Source organism: Taudactylus pleione, unplaced genomic scaffold (assembly GCF_031769625.1).
Source record: "Taudactylus pleione unplaced genomic scaffold, aTauple2 ptg000113l, whole genome shotgun sequence".
In the NCBI taxonomy this organism is placed as follows: domain Eukaryota; kingdom Metazoa; phylum Chordata; class Amphibia; order Anura; family Myobatrachidae; genus Taudactylus; species Taudactylus pleione.
In genome coordinates this window covers 2,366,464-2,382,327 of record NW_028284515.1, presented here as the reverse complement: position 1 = coordinate 2,382,327, position 15,864 = coordinate 2,366,464, and the positions used below count along the sequence as shown (strand labels likewise).

At 45.9% G+C, this 15,864-nt stretch overlaps 1 protein-coding gene across 1 annotated transcript; it reads right to left on the bottom strand.

The window, feature by feature from the left end:
• Positions 1–345: 345 nt before the first annotated feature.
• Positions 346–2,205, bottom strand: SSTR1 (somatostatin receptor 1). The gene has a single exon (XM_088471289.1). It carries the CDS (start codon positions 1,675–1,677, stop codon positions 574–576), a length of 1,104 nt encoding a protein of 367 aa, XP_088327415.1. The 5' UTR covers positions 1,678–2,205; the 3' UTR covers positions 346–573.
• Between the last annotated feature and the right edge of the window lie 13,659 nt (positions 2,206–15,864).

Here is a 15,864-nt window from a genome sequence, read left to right as displayed (position 1 = left end):
TGTATTTGCTTGTAAAGGATGACGTCACATATATTATAGATGAATAGAAAAAAATTGGATGAATAATATGTAATTGAGACATACTCGGCCACTTGTGATGTGCTTTCCAGTGTCAGAACAAGAATGTGTTAGGCATGCAGCCAATATTTTAACCCTGAAACGACCATAATTTTATAGAAACTAAAATACCAAATGTAATGTTTCAGTTCCCCTGGGATGAGAATCTGAATGTTTTATTAGAATCCTAATTACAGCCAATTATGCTCAATGTTCCAGATAACATTGATGATATCCATTTAACGCTAACATTTTACATTTGCTGATTTTATTCATTCTATAGTGTACATCAGTGCAAAATGGTCTTTTGTATACACAGTAACAACATATTAAAATAAATAATTTAATCTAATAGGAGTTTTTCAGTTTCCATGTGTACATATATCCATTGTTCAATTTTCACTGCAATGTTGTCCTCCCAAGAGCATAGGATACATGAATACTCTACATGTAATTATTTAGATGTTAGTCAATGTATAGAGAACAGTCCTAGTATTTCCAGCACATGAATGAATTCTAGTGGGTCCTAGAGCTGCAAGTTCCATTGCGATATGTGCTGCCAGCTGTCAACATTCCATTCTGCAGGTCCTCTGCACTATATGCCCTACTTTTCAGGGCAGTGGCATAATAGTCCACTGGCTCTTCTGTGGCATTTTCCATCCAACTGAGGCACAACACCTTCTGGAAAGAACGTCTAAAATTGTCTGACAGAACACCATACAGAAAGGGATTGGCACAACTGTTGGCATATCCAAGTGCCACAGAAAGCTGGCTGATGGTGGTGTCCCCCCTTCTGGCAAAAACTCCCACTAGCTGCACTACATAGAAGGGCATCCAACAGACCACAAAAACTGTTACCACTACAGTCACCATGAGGGTAAGTTTACGCTCAGACCTGCGGCGTTGCTGCCAACCAGCTTTGAGAGCTACAACTCTCATTTTAGTGATGATGAGAATATAACAGAGACATATGGCCACCATAGGAAGTAGAAATCCCATCAGAAAGGTGTACAGAACGAAGACCACAACCCAACGCTGTGTGGGCTCAGGCATGTGCACATTGCAAGCTACTGTCCCATCACTGTTAGGTGCAGTGCTGGAGAAGATCACAATGGGCAGGATGATCAGCATCGAAAAGAGCCAAACTCCAAGATTCACCATTTTTGCCACACTCGGTCGCCTGTAGCGGGCGGCACTAATGGGATGAACAACTGCCACATATCGGTCCAAACTGAGAACGGCCAAGCAATAGACACTGGTAAACATGTTCATGGCATCCAAACTCAGAACCAACCGACATAGGAGTGAGCCAAATGGCCAGTGACGAAGAAGAGTGGATGTAACCAGAAAAGGCACACTCAGCATGAGGAGTTCATCTGCAATGGCCAAGTTCAAGATATAGATGTTAGTAGCAGTCTTCATCTTGGCATAACGCAAGATGACATAAATCACCATAGAGTTACCGCACAACCCTATAATGCAAACCAAGGAGTACACAAATGAAATAAAGATGGCAATTCCAGGAGACTCTGTAGAAGTGCTATTCCGAGAGGTATTGTTACGAATCGGTGTATTTTCCAAGAACTCCATCATTACTGTGGACGTGAAGTTTTGCAGCATCTTGATCACTAGTTTGATGAAGATTTGTAGAAAAACTCTTAATTTAGATTTTTGAAGTTATCCAAATTGCAGACAAACAGAATCTTTAGTGGGTTAAAGTCTGACATTGCTGCAAATCTGTGAATTGTTGATTAAAACGTACAGCAAAGAAGGTTTAAAGCCTCTCAGCAGAGATGTTCAACTTATCATTGTGTTGTCCTCTTAGTTCATGATGGCAAGAGTGCTGAGACTGACACTGAGTTCCGGGAACTACTGCCAGCCCTCCTTACATTACTTTGGAATGCACAGGACTGAAAAGGCTTCTGAGGTCTGCCGCCAGATGCTCACAATATTCTGTGTTCAACAATAGCATGAAATCTCTGGAGCTGCAGTTTTCGTTCTAGTCAGTAGCTGTGAAAGCAGGAGCTGAAGGAGGAGCAGTTTCTGAGTGATTCACTGATCTAAAAGCATCAGAAGCAGTTATTACATGGCAACAAAAGCTGGAGAAAGCGTAGCTCTGGGGCACAGCTGATTACTAACACTGCAGGCTGAGAGGATGCAGAGGGAGAGGGTGCAAGATGCAGAAGGCTCATCAGGGAGGATCCAGCTGATTTGGGAGGGCAGAACATTTACTACACATATGTTGATCTCATCTCTTGGGATTGTATTTGCCTTCTCTATCTTTTATAGCTTTCTGCCTTGTTTAACCCCTATCTTGCAGAAGAGTACACAGCACCATGCAGTCTATCAGCAATAAAAGCAATTATCTCCTACTGCTATTTGTTTCTGCTTGAGGTACCCTGTGTTCTGTTCTGGTCTTATATGATGATCAGTTTCAGTCTTTGCCGAGTGGATCATTCATTCAATATCTATTATCCATTAAGAGTTCAATTTGAGGTTATCATGGAGCAAGTGCCACATGAAATAGGTACCTTACACCAACTAATACCGCTTTTATACCTAAATTCCGGGTCTGACCTGGAGGTTGGAACAGGGTTCCAAAACGGATCCGAACCGCAATTTAGCCGGCGCCAACCCAGAAAATTCCAGAGTCGGCGGCGTTCACACCGGAGCCGGGTCTACAGTGACACGGCTCTTCCAGCGTGGAAGTGGAAGCTTGAAGATGACGTCATCTCCAAGCGCCACTGAAGCCGCCCATATACCAGTCGGGATGTGGCGGGTCATCGTGACCCGGATAGCGCCGTTTACACTGCAGGGTTTCACGGGTTACTCCCGTGTTAAACCCTGCAAGTTACCGGGGTTAGATTGCCGGGTCACTTGACCCGGAAATCCAACTCTGTCCCCTTTTACACCAAGGAGCTACCCGGGTTAACACTGCAATAACCCGGGTTTTAGCTCTGGTGTAAAAGGGGTATAGCTGGTCACATCAGCCAGTGAAAACACCACTATCTTTCCCTGCAAACGCATGCACTTTAGTGGTCAACTAAGCACACCAGCACATGGGAGAAATCCAATTGGGTGTCTACTTATTGTGCTGCGTTACATTGCGTATGTGGTCATTAGAATATTTTCGCATCGACAGGCTGCGTGCGAATGCAGCCTTGTGACCAGGTCTGAATCAGGCCCTCAATATCATCAAATTACTAATCAGCATATTTGACTGTCTATTTAGATTCGATGGTGATACTCAGTGTTTTCTGGTGTTTGCAAAATCAGTCCACTCACCCCGTCTACAATAGACACTGCTGACATATAGAAGCATGAATCCGCTGACAGATTCAAAGCATTACACAGATCAGTATGATCTGTGCAGGCTTTTGTGTTAAAACTACTTAATAATGGGTTAATTTTGTAAAAACAATTGCGTGGGATCCCCCCCAAAAGCATAGCCAGCCACAGACCTTTAAACCCAGTCTGGTACTGAAAAATCGGGTAAAAAAAACGGCTACTGTAAATTTATTTACCTTCATACAGGGCAACAAGTTTTTGCCAATTACAGTACATATACAGATAACTGTGGTCTGTCCATTCCAATAACCATAGACTTAATTATTAATCGAATGAGTGAAAAGAGGAGATGCATAAGGACTAACGGCTTGTCCACGAACGCAGAATATTCCAGTGACGTACACCCCATTTCCTTGCAGTTACTTTCATGCACTGCTCTCCATATAGTCTGGGTAAGCAACATGGCATAACAATCAGTACTGTAGATTATCTGATTTTTCCTTGTAATACGGTTCTGTCATGTTCCCTTTCATTAGTTTTTAGAGCAGAGGTTCTGTCTATGTAGACATGTGGGATAATTATAAATTCTATATTACTTTATCACCACAAGGAGTCAAGTTTTCTATACATGGGATGTTTTTGCTATGTGTGGCAGGGTCAGTATTACATATTCTAAGCAAATTGTTGCTATAGTTTATATAGTTTATAGTGTGTCTGGGCTGCGTTCCCGGAAACGTGTCACCCCCCAATTTATGGGTGTACATGGTCTTGCTCACTAGATACAGATTTCCTAGCCTCACAAGCTGCTAGCCTCAGTAAGATGAAGATTACACAGAGTGGCAGGTAATGCAGTGTCTACAGACGCTGCACTGGGATCGCTATTGCTGTCAGTAGGCATCTGCTTCCTATAGACGCCTCCTGCAGCATTTAACTATTTGCTTGATGGTATTGCACAGCCAGAAGGAAGTGGAAATACCATCAAGCAAATATTCTGGTCAGCCATAACATTAAAACCAGTGTCAGGTGAATTTAATAAAATTGATTATTTTGTTACAATGGCACCTGGTAAGAGGTGGGATATATTCATGCATGCCAACGTTTCACTCCTTCCTTCCGGGAGGGAACTGTCAGGCTTTCTCGGCGGGGGGACGGTCGCGGCGAAAATGGGGGCGTGGCCCGGCGGTGACGAGCATTTTGGGGCAGAGCATGGGGGCGTGACATCGCGGCTCCGCCCCCTCTTCACAATGCCGTTTTTAAAGGCATTATGAGGCAGGGGGTGGGGCCGTGATGACGCGATTCAGCGCGAATCGCGTCACTGGCCCCTCCGTTGCCGGGATTTTTATAGTAAGTGCAGGGGGGCAGACGGGTCGCTGATCCCGGGAGGCTTGCCTGCTTTCCATGGGAGGTCGGGAGCGGTACCCGATTTTCGGGAGGCTCCTGACCAAATCGGGAGGGTAGACAAGTATGGATATATTATAATAACCCTTTCACATCGCAATGCCGTGTCGCACCCGGGATTTTGAACATGGTCCTATCAACATGGGTCTATCCCGGGTGCAACTTGGCTGAGACCCCTTTCAGAATGTCGGCCCGATCCGGCTTATTCTGGGTCGATGACATCACCACCATCACGTGATGAGACGGCGCTTGGAGACGAGATAACGCTGTTTACACTGCAGGGTTTCACGGGTTATTCCCTTTTTAAACCCTGCAAGTTACCGGGGTTGGATTGCCGGGTCACTTGACCCAGAAATCCTACCCTGTCCCCTTTTACACCAAGGAGCTACCCGGGTTAACCCTGCAATAACCCGGGTTTTAGCTCTGGTGTAAAATGGATATAGCTTGTCACATCAGCCAGTGAAAATACCACTATCTTGCCCTGCAAACCCATGCACTTTAGTGGTAAACTAAGCACACCAGCATAGGTCTATCCCAGGGTCTATCAATATGGGTCTATCCCGGGTGCGACTTGGCTGAGATCCCTTTCAGAATGGCGGCCTGATCAGGCTTATTCCGGGTTGATGATGTCACTGCCATCACTTGATGAGACGGCGCTTGGAGACGAGATCACCTTCAAGCGTCGGCTCTTGCTATGCTGTGAACGGGACCTGGGTTGCATCATGAGCTGGGTTGAACACTATCAGGGTTGAAATGCTGGGTTATTTCAACCTGGCCCTTTCACACTGCACAGTAACCCGGGTTGCTGGGTGTTCACGTGCAATAACAGGGGCTATTGCTGGCAGTGGGAAAGGGCAATTAGACAACAAGTAAACAGTCAGTTCCTGACATTTATGTGTTGGAAGCAGGAAAAATGGCAAGCATAAGGATCTGAATGACTTCGACAAGGGCCAAATTGGGATGGCTAGACGACTGGGTCAGAGCATCTACAAAATGGCATGTCTTAATGGGTGTTATTGGTATACAGTGAATAGTACCTAACAAAAGTGGTCCAAGGAAGGACAACCAGTAACCCCGGCGAAAGGATCATGGGCACCTAAGGCTTATTGATGAGAGTGGGGAGCAAAGGCTAGCCCATCTGGTCCGAATCCCAAGAGCTACTGTATCACAAATTACTGAAAAGGTTCATGCTGGCTATGATAGATAGGCGTTAGAACACACAGTGCATCGCAGCTTGCTGCATAGCTGCAGACCAATCAGAGTGCCCATGCTGACCCAGTCCACCATCGAAAGTGCCTGCAATGGGCACATGAGCAATTAGAACTGGACCATGGTGCAATGGAAATAGATGGCTTGGTCTGCTGAATCATATTTTCTTTTACATCATATGGACGGCCAGGTACGTGTGCATTGTCTTCCTGGGGAAGAAATGGCAACAGGATGCACTATGGAAAGAAGGCAAGCCGTAGGGGGCAGTGTGGTGCTCTGGGCAATGTTCTGCTGGGAAACCTTGGGTCTTGACACTCATGGGGATGTTACTATGACACACACCAACTACCTAAACATTGTTGCAGACTAAATACACTCCTTCATGGCAACAGCATTCTCTAATGGCAGTGGCCTCTTTCAGCAGAATAATGCACCTTGTCACACAGCGAAAACAATTCAGGAATGTTTAAGGAACATGACAAAGAGCTCAAAGTGTTGACTTGGCCTCCAAATTCCGCAGACCTCAATCCGATCGAACGTCTGTTGGATGTGCTGAGAAAACAAGTCCAAGCCATGGAGGCCCCACCTCACAACTCACAGGACCTAAAGGATCTGCTGCTAACGTCTTGGTGCCAGATACCACAGGGCACAGGTCTTGTGGAGTCATGCCTCAATGGGTCAGAGCTGTTTTGGCAGCACGAGGGGGACCTAGACTATAGTAGACAGGTGGTTTCAATGTTTTGACTGATCAGGGTAAATTTGAAGCTGTTGTTTCCATCTCAAAGAAGGGGATGTAGTCATGTGACATTGATACCGACATCGACATGCCAGCTAGGAATTTATGATAGGCATCGAAATACTGCAGAGGACGCCATCTCGAAAAAAGATAAGTCCGGGGTGCCCTTAGCATTAGCCGTGGGGGGGAGGGTTAAGATTCGGGAGTCTAGCGGGGTTAGGGTGAGGTTTGGGGGTGAATTAAGGTTAAGCACCCCTAGGGGGGAGGGTTAGGGTTAGGCAACCCCAGGGAGAGGATAGGGTTAGGCACCCCCCTGGGAGGGTTAGGTTTAGGGAGCAGTAAGGGGGGTTTAGGCTAAGGCACCGCCAGGGGATGGTTAGGGTTAGGCACTAGGGGGGAGGTTAGGATTAGGCACCACTAAGTGAGGGTTAGGGTTAGGGGGGACAGGGGAGGGTTAGGGTACTTACCTGCCCCAGTCGGGATCTTAATCCTGTCGGGCATCCGCTATCCGGATCTTCTTTGGGAATGGGATTGAAATAGCCACCAGTATTTCAATCCCATTCCCAAAGAAGATCTGGAGGATTCTTTAGAATATATCATATAGCCTGATTTCACTTTTTACTCATTGTAATGAGTTACATTGGTAATTTGCATTTTAAGTACAGATTCATCAAACAATTAATTGTTTGAAAATATACTGCACTAGAAAATACATTAAATTAGATTTCTTTATTACCTCTCTTCATTTATAGATATGTCCTCATAGACTGTTGCTTCAGTCATATCAAACAGTCCCTCTCAGCATGCCAGGTCTCGGGTAACTTAGCCGCGCTGAGCATCTCTCTAGCTAAAAATGTGCGTCTTGTTCACTGGGTTTATGCAGCTGATCCACCTAAATTGCAGCCCAAAAAAAGTCCCCAATAAGACGGTGGAGTCCTGAATCTGCAGAAATTACAGCCTAAAGTATATTTACTTAGGGCAGCAAATTTAAATTTAAATAAAAAGTAAATCTGGAAATTCCAGACAGGGTTAAAGATATAGTATATTATCAATTGATGGTGACAAGTGTCCAAACAGTTCTTTAGCAAGTCACTGGCTCTTGGAGAAGCTGAGGACCAAAGGTTCAGCGAAACGCGTTAAGTGATTCCTGGCTGACCATGACATCATCACTGCAACCTCTTGCACTGCAATCACAAATTAACTGACGTAACATGTTCAAATCTGCACAGCAGTGACTAGGGAGACAGTGACCTAGTACGGAAAGCGTTGATAAGACAGTGTGGCCAACAAAAGTTTTAATATAACTGGAGTGCGGAGAATTTTAGACCCACCCTCGTATTTAAGAGTTATTTGTACAGATAATTGTTCCAGCACTTGGTGGCCAGGTTAGTATCATTCTGGTAATTTGTGTGTAGACTGCATTCGTGTTGTCTTATTTGCCAGGTTTTTTTTGTAGACGAGTATGTGATATGATTTTTTTACATTATTATCATTCTATTGCTTACATTATTTGATCAGTTATCAGCGATTTTCATTAGTGTGTTGAGCTTGTCTTTTTTCTTTTTTTCTTTTCTTTTCTTTTTTTAACATATCTGCATATGCTTTATTGTTTATGTTCATATATCAGGCAATTCTTATCCATACATTGCATGCACTTTATTGTATTTTATTGGGCAGGATGCAATATGTTATATATGCTTTTACCCATGATTTGGTTCATTGGGAAAGTGCTGCTGTACTCTGCTGCTTGTTTGTTTACATGGATTGCTGAGCTACTGAAAGCATTGGGTCCCGCGTGACCTTGGTCGTAGTCAAGTTTGACCGGAAGAGACCTGCGGTGTGCGGCGTCTGTACACCTGGGGTAAGGTAGTTAATGTGTTTGTATATTCATTGTTTGTGAGCAATGTATACTCTGTATTGAAATGCCAGTATATAGGAGCCACTGCCTCTTGTCATTCTTGCTCTGACCTTGTCTTTTTTATATATATACAGTAACACCAAGGATAGAAATGAAGAATCCAGACAGGCAGGCACTTGGCACCTGATACTGCACTTTAGCATACGTGAGTTTAGGCTTGCACACATACAGACACATGACAGAAAATAAAAAAACGAACATAAAAGTCCCAGCACTCCTTGTGCTAATCAGTCAGCAGTAGCTTGCAGCCACAATTTAGGCATGCTCTCCCAGCATAGCCCTTGGACCCTGGCACTACAACACTGTGGCCCTGATTCAGAGCCGGACGCTCTGACACAGCGCTCGCTCTGAATCAGGGCCGTCCCTGCTCCATTTTGGAGCGGCCTCCTGGCCGCTCGCATAGCTGTGGGTGACCACCCACAGCTATAGCAAGGGGCCAAAATGATGGTCACGATGGTCAAGACCATCGCGACCATCGGGCCTGCGACGAGACCCTGCAGTAGGGTCTCGCTGCCGCAAGCCCAGGAGTGCTTTTGTCTCTATCAGAGCCAAAAGCACTCCCACTGACATCACTAGTGATGTCAGTGGGGCCGGACCCAGACGGTAGGCATTCCCATGGGAACGCCTCCGTCTGGGCAGCCACGCCCCCAGCACGCCCACCAAAGGGGGCGTGCTGTCAATCACCATCGACAGCACGCCCCCTTTGTTGCGAGACCCTTAACGACGGCTTGGCCGTCGTTATTCGGGTCTCGCGCATGTGTATGATGGTGGCGCCTCCATCATGCTCATGCGCACTTGGGCACCATCGACCCGCTTGCGAGCGCTTGCGAGCGCTCGCGAGTCTGAATCAGGCCCTGTGTCCCTACTTCCTGGCTGCTACTCAGCATCAGGGCAACGAGCATCAGGTGTGTGAGAGTTTTAAACCCTTCCTGTGCTCCCGTGATTATTCCAGCTGGGTCTGTGTAAATGTAAAAACCTGAAATTACACACCTCCACTGCTAATGCAGAATGCACAGGTTTCTCTCCAGCTTCCACAGGAATGTGGACAGTTCAGGTGATAGACAACCCCTCTCACCACACTATATATATATATATATATATATATATATATATATTAGTGACCCACCCCAGATTTGTACAGGAGCATCAGCTGGCTGGGACCCAGATATGCTGAGAAGGGCAGGTGGATGAGGAGAATCATGGATGAGAGGTTTGAATTGCAGCTACCATAAGCATTATCAGCAGCATGTTGTGGAGCTGGGGACCAGTGCACATTTCCACAGCCACCATGCATAACCCCTCCCCAGCTGCCGAACATGGCAATGAGCAATGTCCTCTTTGCACAATATGCCCTCTATTTCCTAGGCTTCCTGTTGAGGTAGTGTTTTTACCATTTGATGGTAGTCTGATGTATGCCACTATCGAATGGAAATCATTTGATGGTGTTCAGATGTTTTTTGTTTTTAAATTCCTGATAGCTATGCCTCCCCTGGCTCCTTCCTTGCTACTATGTCTGCATCATGGCATCTTCATGGGTTCTTTGGAGGCTGTCTCTCACAATCTGTGTGCCTCAGATGTGACCCTGGACAGTCCCTGACACTCTCTCTAGGTTGCTGCTAAGCAACAGGGCACATTGCTATATCTGGCTCTCACTGTCTCAGAGAGCTAATCAAAGCGCAGCCCTCGACCCTGCGGAAGCAGCAGTCACTCAGTCACTCACCCACCCAGCTCAACAGTTTTTTTTCTGTGACTTGCTTCATTCCAAGCCTCAGTTTCAGATGCTGGCATGCTGTTTCGGCACCCTGACCAGCTCCTATACAGCTGCTTGGTGCACAATTTTTTTCTGTGACTTTGCATCACCAAAATCATCACTGATTGGCTCCCTTTTGTCACAGATGAATTGTTCATACATGTAAACCTTCCTCAACCAATGCTGTATAGAATAGTGAAAACCCCATCAAAATCCTTAGAGTGGTTCAAGAGATTAGCCCGAATGAACAGGCAGACCCCTAAACCAGGGACTTATATATATATATATATATATACACACAAATGTAAAGCCGGCACTCCACACATAAATGCAATAAATGCCCAAGTGCCCTCAGAAGGATATTATGCAGTACCAAAATATATGCAAACAAAGGCCCTCATTCAGAGCCGTACGCTCTGAGCAGAGCGCACGCTCTGAATGAGGGCCGGGCTCCATTTTCATGGAGCGTCCTCCTGGACGCTCGTATAGCTGTGGGTCACCACCCACAGGCTATACGAGCGTGCATTTTGATGGCCGCGATGGTCGTGACCATCGCGACCATCGAAATTGCGAGCCGGAGCCTGCGGTTGAGGTTTTCAACCGCAAGCTCCGGAGTGATTTTGGCTCTATCAGAGCCAAAATCACTCCCACTGACATCACTAGTGATGTCAGTGGGCCGGCTTCTGACGGGAGGCGTTCCCGTGGGAACGCCCCCGTCAGGGAGGCACGCCCCCGGCACGCCCACCAAAGGGGGCGTGCTGTCATTCAACATTGACAGCACGCCCTCTTTGATCGGACACAACGAGCGAAGGAAAGTCCTTCGCTCGTCGTGCCTGGCGCATGCGCACGACGGAGCTCCCTCCGTCGTGCGCATGCTCAGTGCAGACCATCGACCCACTTGCGAGCGGACAGCCGCTCGCGAGTGGGTCTGAATCAGGCCCAAAGACTGCAGCACTCACAGCACTCACAGGTCCTTTAAATTAAGACTCCAGACAGTACAGTATCATCATCCAAAGTTTCAGTCTACACGACTTTTATCAAGAACCTCACTCGTGATAAATCTCGTGTAGACTGAACAATGATACTGTACTGTCTGGAGTTTTCTTTTAAAGGTCCTGTGAGTGCCGCAATTTTTGTTTGTATAAATATATATATATATATATATATTAGGGGTGAGCGGGTTCGGATTTCTGAAATCCGAACCCCCCCGAGCCCCCCCCCGATCCGAGGCCGATCCGAGTCAGGCTCGACTTTTCCCGCCTGACTCGGATCTGAAATCGAGACAAAACGTCATCATCCCGCCTTCCGAGTCTCGCGGGTTTTGGATCCTATATAAGGTACCCGCGTCGGCGCCATTTTCTCTCTCGGCTGTGGACAGTGAAGAGGGAGTGTGGGAGTTAGGGCTGGCTGGGCTTTGTAGTGTAGTGTAGTGCAGAGTAGTGTTGTGCTGTGCTGTGCTGTGCTGCGCTGTGCTGCTGTTGTCCACTACTTCAAAGTCCATAGGGGCTGGCTGTGTTGTGCTGTGCTGCTGTTGTTAATAGGGGCTGTGTCCACTACTTCAAATTCCATAGGGGCTGGCTGGACTGTGTTGTGCAGTCAGTTCTCCATAGGGGCTGTGTCCACTCCAAAGTCCTGTGCAGTGTCCCAGTCCTAAAGGGGTGCTGTAGTGTTGTCCAGGGGGTGCTCTGTCCATCAGGGGTGCTACCCCCAAGTGCTAAAAAAATAATATTTTTTGTGTGTTTGTGAATTGTGTGCACAGTAGCTGCACGTGCATCAACAAAGTAGTGCCAAGCGTGCGCCTGTGTCATAAGTAAAGGGCCAGCTGGCTTGACCGTTAAAGGGTGCTGTAACCCCCAAAGTACACTCCAAACCAAAAAATATATATTTTCTGTGTTTGTGAATTGTGTGCGCAGTAGCCGCACGTGCATCAACAAAGTAGTGCCAAGTGTGCGCCTGTGTCATAAGTAAAGGGCCGGCTGGCTTGACCATTAAAGGGTGCTGTAACCCCCAAAGTACACTCCAAACCAAAAAAAAAATTATTTTCTGTGTTTGTGAATTGTGTGCGCAGTAGCCGCACGTGCATCAACAAAGTAGTGCCAAGCGTGCGCCTGTGTCCCATAAGTAAAGAGCCGGCTGGCTCATTTCTTAAAGGGTGGTGTAACCCACAAAGTGCACTACTCACCAGCAAAAATAAAAAAATATTTTCTGTGTTTGTGTGCGCTTTAGCTGCACGTATATATCAATATAACATAAATGGAGGACCAAACTTTCTCCGATAAAAATAAAATAGGGAAAGATCAAGAACCACTTCCTCCTAGTGCTGTTGCTGCTGCTGGGAGTTGTTCATCATCCCAGAGAGGAAGTAGGAACATCACTACTTTTACTAAACAATTGACCCTCCAACAGTCCCTAGCGATGAGGATGAAGTACGACAGCAGTCATCCTGAAGCAAAACGTATAACTGAGGCCTTGACTGCTATGTTGGTGTTAGACGTGCGTTCGGTATCCGCCATTAGTGCAGTGGGATTTAGACAATTGATGGAGGTAGTGTGTCCCCGGTTCCAAATCCCGTCTAGATTCCACCTGCATCATCAAAGCAGCAGCGACAAGCGTGTGTCTGTCTGTTAAAGGATGGTGTAACCCTCAAAGTGCGCTCCACAAACAATAAAAATATTCTTCTTCTTTTTTCTGTCTTTGTGAATTGTGTGGGCTGTAGCCGCACTTGCATCCTCAAAGCAGCAGCGACAAGCGTGCGTCTGTCTGTTAAAGGGTGGTGACACCCTCAAAGTGCGCTCCACAAACAATAAAAATATTCTTCTTTTTTTTTCTGTCTTTGTGAAATGTGTGGGCTGTAGCCGCACCTGCATCCTTAAAGCAGCAGCGACAAGCGTGCATCTGTCTGTTAAAGGGTGGTGACACCCTCAAAGTGTGCTACACAAACAATGAAAATATTGTTTTTTTTTTCTGTCTTTGTGAAATGTGTGGGCTGTAGCCGCACCTGCATCCTTAAAGCAGCAGCGACAAGCGTGCGTCTGTCTGTTAAAGGGTGGTGACACCCTCAAAGTGTGCTACACAAACAATAAAAATATTGTTCTTTTTTTTCTGTCTTTGTGAATTGTGTGGGCTGTAGCCGCACTTGCATCCTCAAAGCAGCAGCGACAAGCGTACGTCTGTCTGGTAAAGGGTGGTGACACCCTCAAAGTGTGATACACAAACAATAAAAATATTCTTCTTTTTTCTGTCTTTGTGAATTGTGTGGGCTTTAGCCGCACTTGCATCCTCAAAGCAGCAGCGACAAGCGTGCGTCTGTCTGTTAAAGGGTGGTGACACCCTCAAAGTGTGCTACACAAACAATAAAAATATTCTTCTTTTTTCTGTCTTTGTGAATTGTGTGGGCTGTAGCCGCACTTGCATCCTCAAAGCAGCAACGACAAGCGTGCGTCTGTCTGTTAAAGGGTGGTGACACCCTCAAAGTGTGCTACACAAACAATAAAAATATTCTACTTTTTTCTGTCTTTGTGAATTGTGTGGGCTGTAGCTGAACTTGCATCCTCAAAGCAGCAGCGACAAGCGTGCGTCTGTCTGTTAAAGGGTGGTGACACCCTCAAAGTGTGCTACACAAACAATAAAAATATTCTTCTTCTCTTTTCTGTCTTTGTGAATTGTGTGGGCTGTAGCCGCACTTGCATCCTCAAAGCAGCAGCGACAAGCGTGCGTCTGTCTGTTAAAGGGTGGTGTAACCCTCAAAGTGCGCTCCACAAACAATAAAAATATTCTTCTTTTTTTTTCTGTCTTTGTGAATTGTGTGGGCTGTAGCCGCACTTGTATCCTCAAAGCACAGCGACAAGCGTGCGTCTGTCTGTTAAAGGATTACATCGGTGACAGCATCCAAGTAGGCATGTCAGACAGTCCGTACCTGTACTGGCAGGAAAAAGAAGCAATTTGGAGGTCCCTGTACAAACTGGCTCTATTTTACCTGAGTTGCCCCCCCTCCAGTGTGTACTCCGAAAGAGTGTTTAGTGCAGCCGGGAACCTTGTCAGCGAAAGGCGTAGGAGGTTGCTTCCACAAAATGTGGAGAAGATGATGTTCATAAAATGAATTATCAACTCTTCCAGGGAGACCAGCCTCCAGAACGTACAGAGGGACCTGTGGGTGTGGATTCCAGCGGGGACGAATTAATACTCTGTGAGGATGAGGATGTACACAACACTGAAGAGGGTGAGGAATCGGTGGATGAGGAGGATGAGGACGACATCTTGCCTCCGTAGAGCCAGTTTGTGCAGGGACAGATTAATTGCCAGCATGTTTTGTGGGGGCCCAAACGTACCAATCATTTCAGCCACAGTCGTGTGGCAGACCCTGGCGCTGAAATGTTTGGTTTGTTAAAGTGTGCATGTCCTGTTTATACAACATAAGGGTGGGTGGGAGGCCCAAGGACAATTCCATCTTGCACCTCTTTTTTTTCTTTGCATTATGTATAGTTTGGGGCCTAGTTTTTCAAACTGCCATCCTGTCTGCCACTGCAGTGCCACTCCTAGATGGACCACGTGTTTGTGCCGCCCACTCATATCTCTTAGCATAGTCATCCAGCTACCTCGGTGCAACCTTTTGGACATAAAAACACTATTGTGAGGTGTTCAGAATAGACTGGAAATGAGTGGAAATTAAGGTTATTGAGGTTAATAATAGCATAGGAGCAGAAAAACCCACAAATTCTGTGATTTTAGCTGTTTTTATGCTTTTATTCAAAAAAATACAGATTCAAAACACAAAACCCAGAACCCAAAACACGGAAGGGTGGTTTTGGCAAAACCAATCCAGATCCAAAACACGAAGAAAGATCCAGATCCAAAACCAAAACACAAAACACGAAAAGTGGCCGGTGCACACCCCTAATATATATATATATCTCAATTAGCACCCCATTCTCTGCTAAAAAACATAATTCTCCTACGCACATAAAGAGAGGGTGATCTTGGACGGACTGTGCTAGGGGAGTCTGCTGTGCTGTCCCAAGCAAGTGGCACCCCTAGGCACTTGCCTCACGTGTCTAGTGGGAAATCACTACTGATGCTGACATTGAGTCAGGTTCAAATGTAAAGATCAACATCTACATAAGGACACTCAGGAACGGAAGAGCAACAGTAACCGGGTAAATATCTACTCTGATTTATAGAATTTTTCATGCAGGCGTAACATAATATAATTGAATGTTCAGTAGACCAGGAAATCCATTATTTGGATAAAAAGAAGTTGCTAGTCAACGCCATAGTTATTTGCCCATCTTAGTCACAGATGACTGGAATCATTAGAATTTGCAGTCCTGTCAAAATAGATTAGAACAACTATTGTCTGGAGGGATGAAAGGAAAAGGTGTTGATACAACAACTCACCTTGAAATGAAATGCACTGTAGTGTGGTGAAAGTGATGGATTAATTAATTTTGCTAACATTTGTGCCTATAGATCCCGACTTCTTGAATATTCAATTTAAAGTGTTGTTAAACA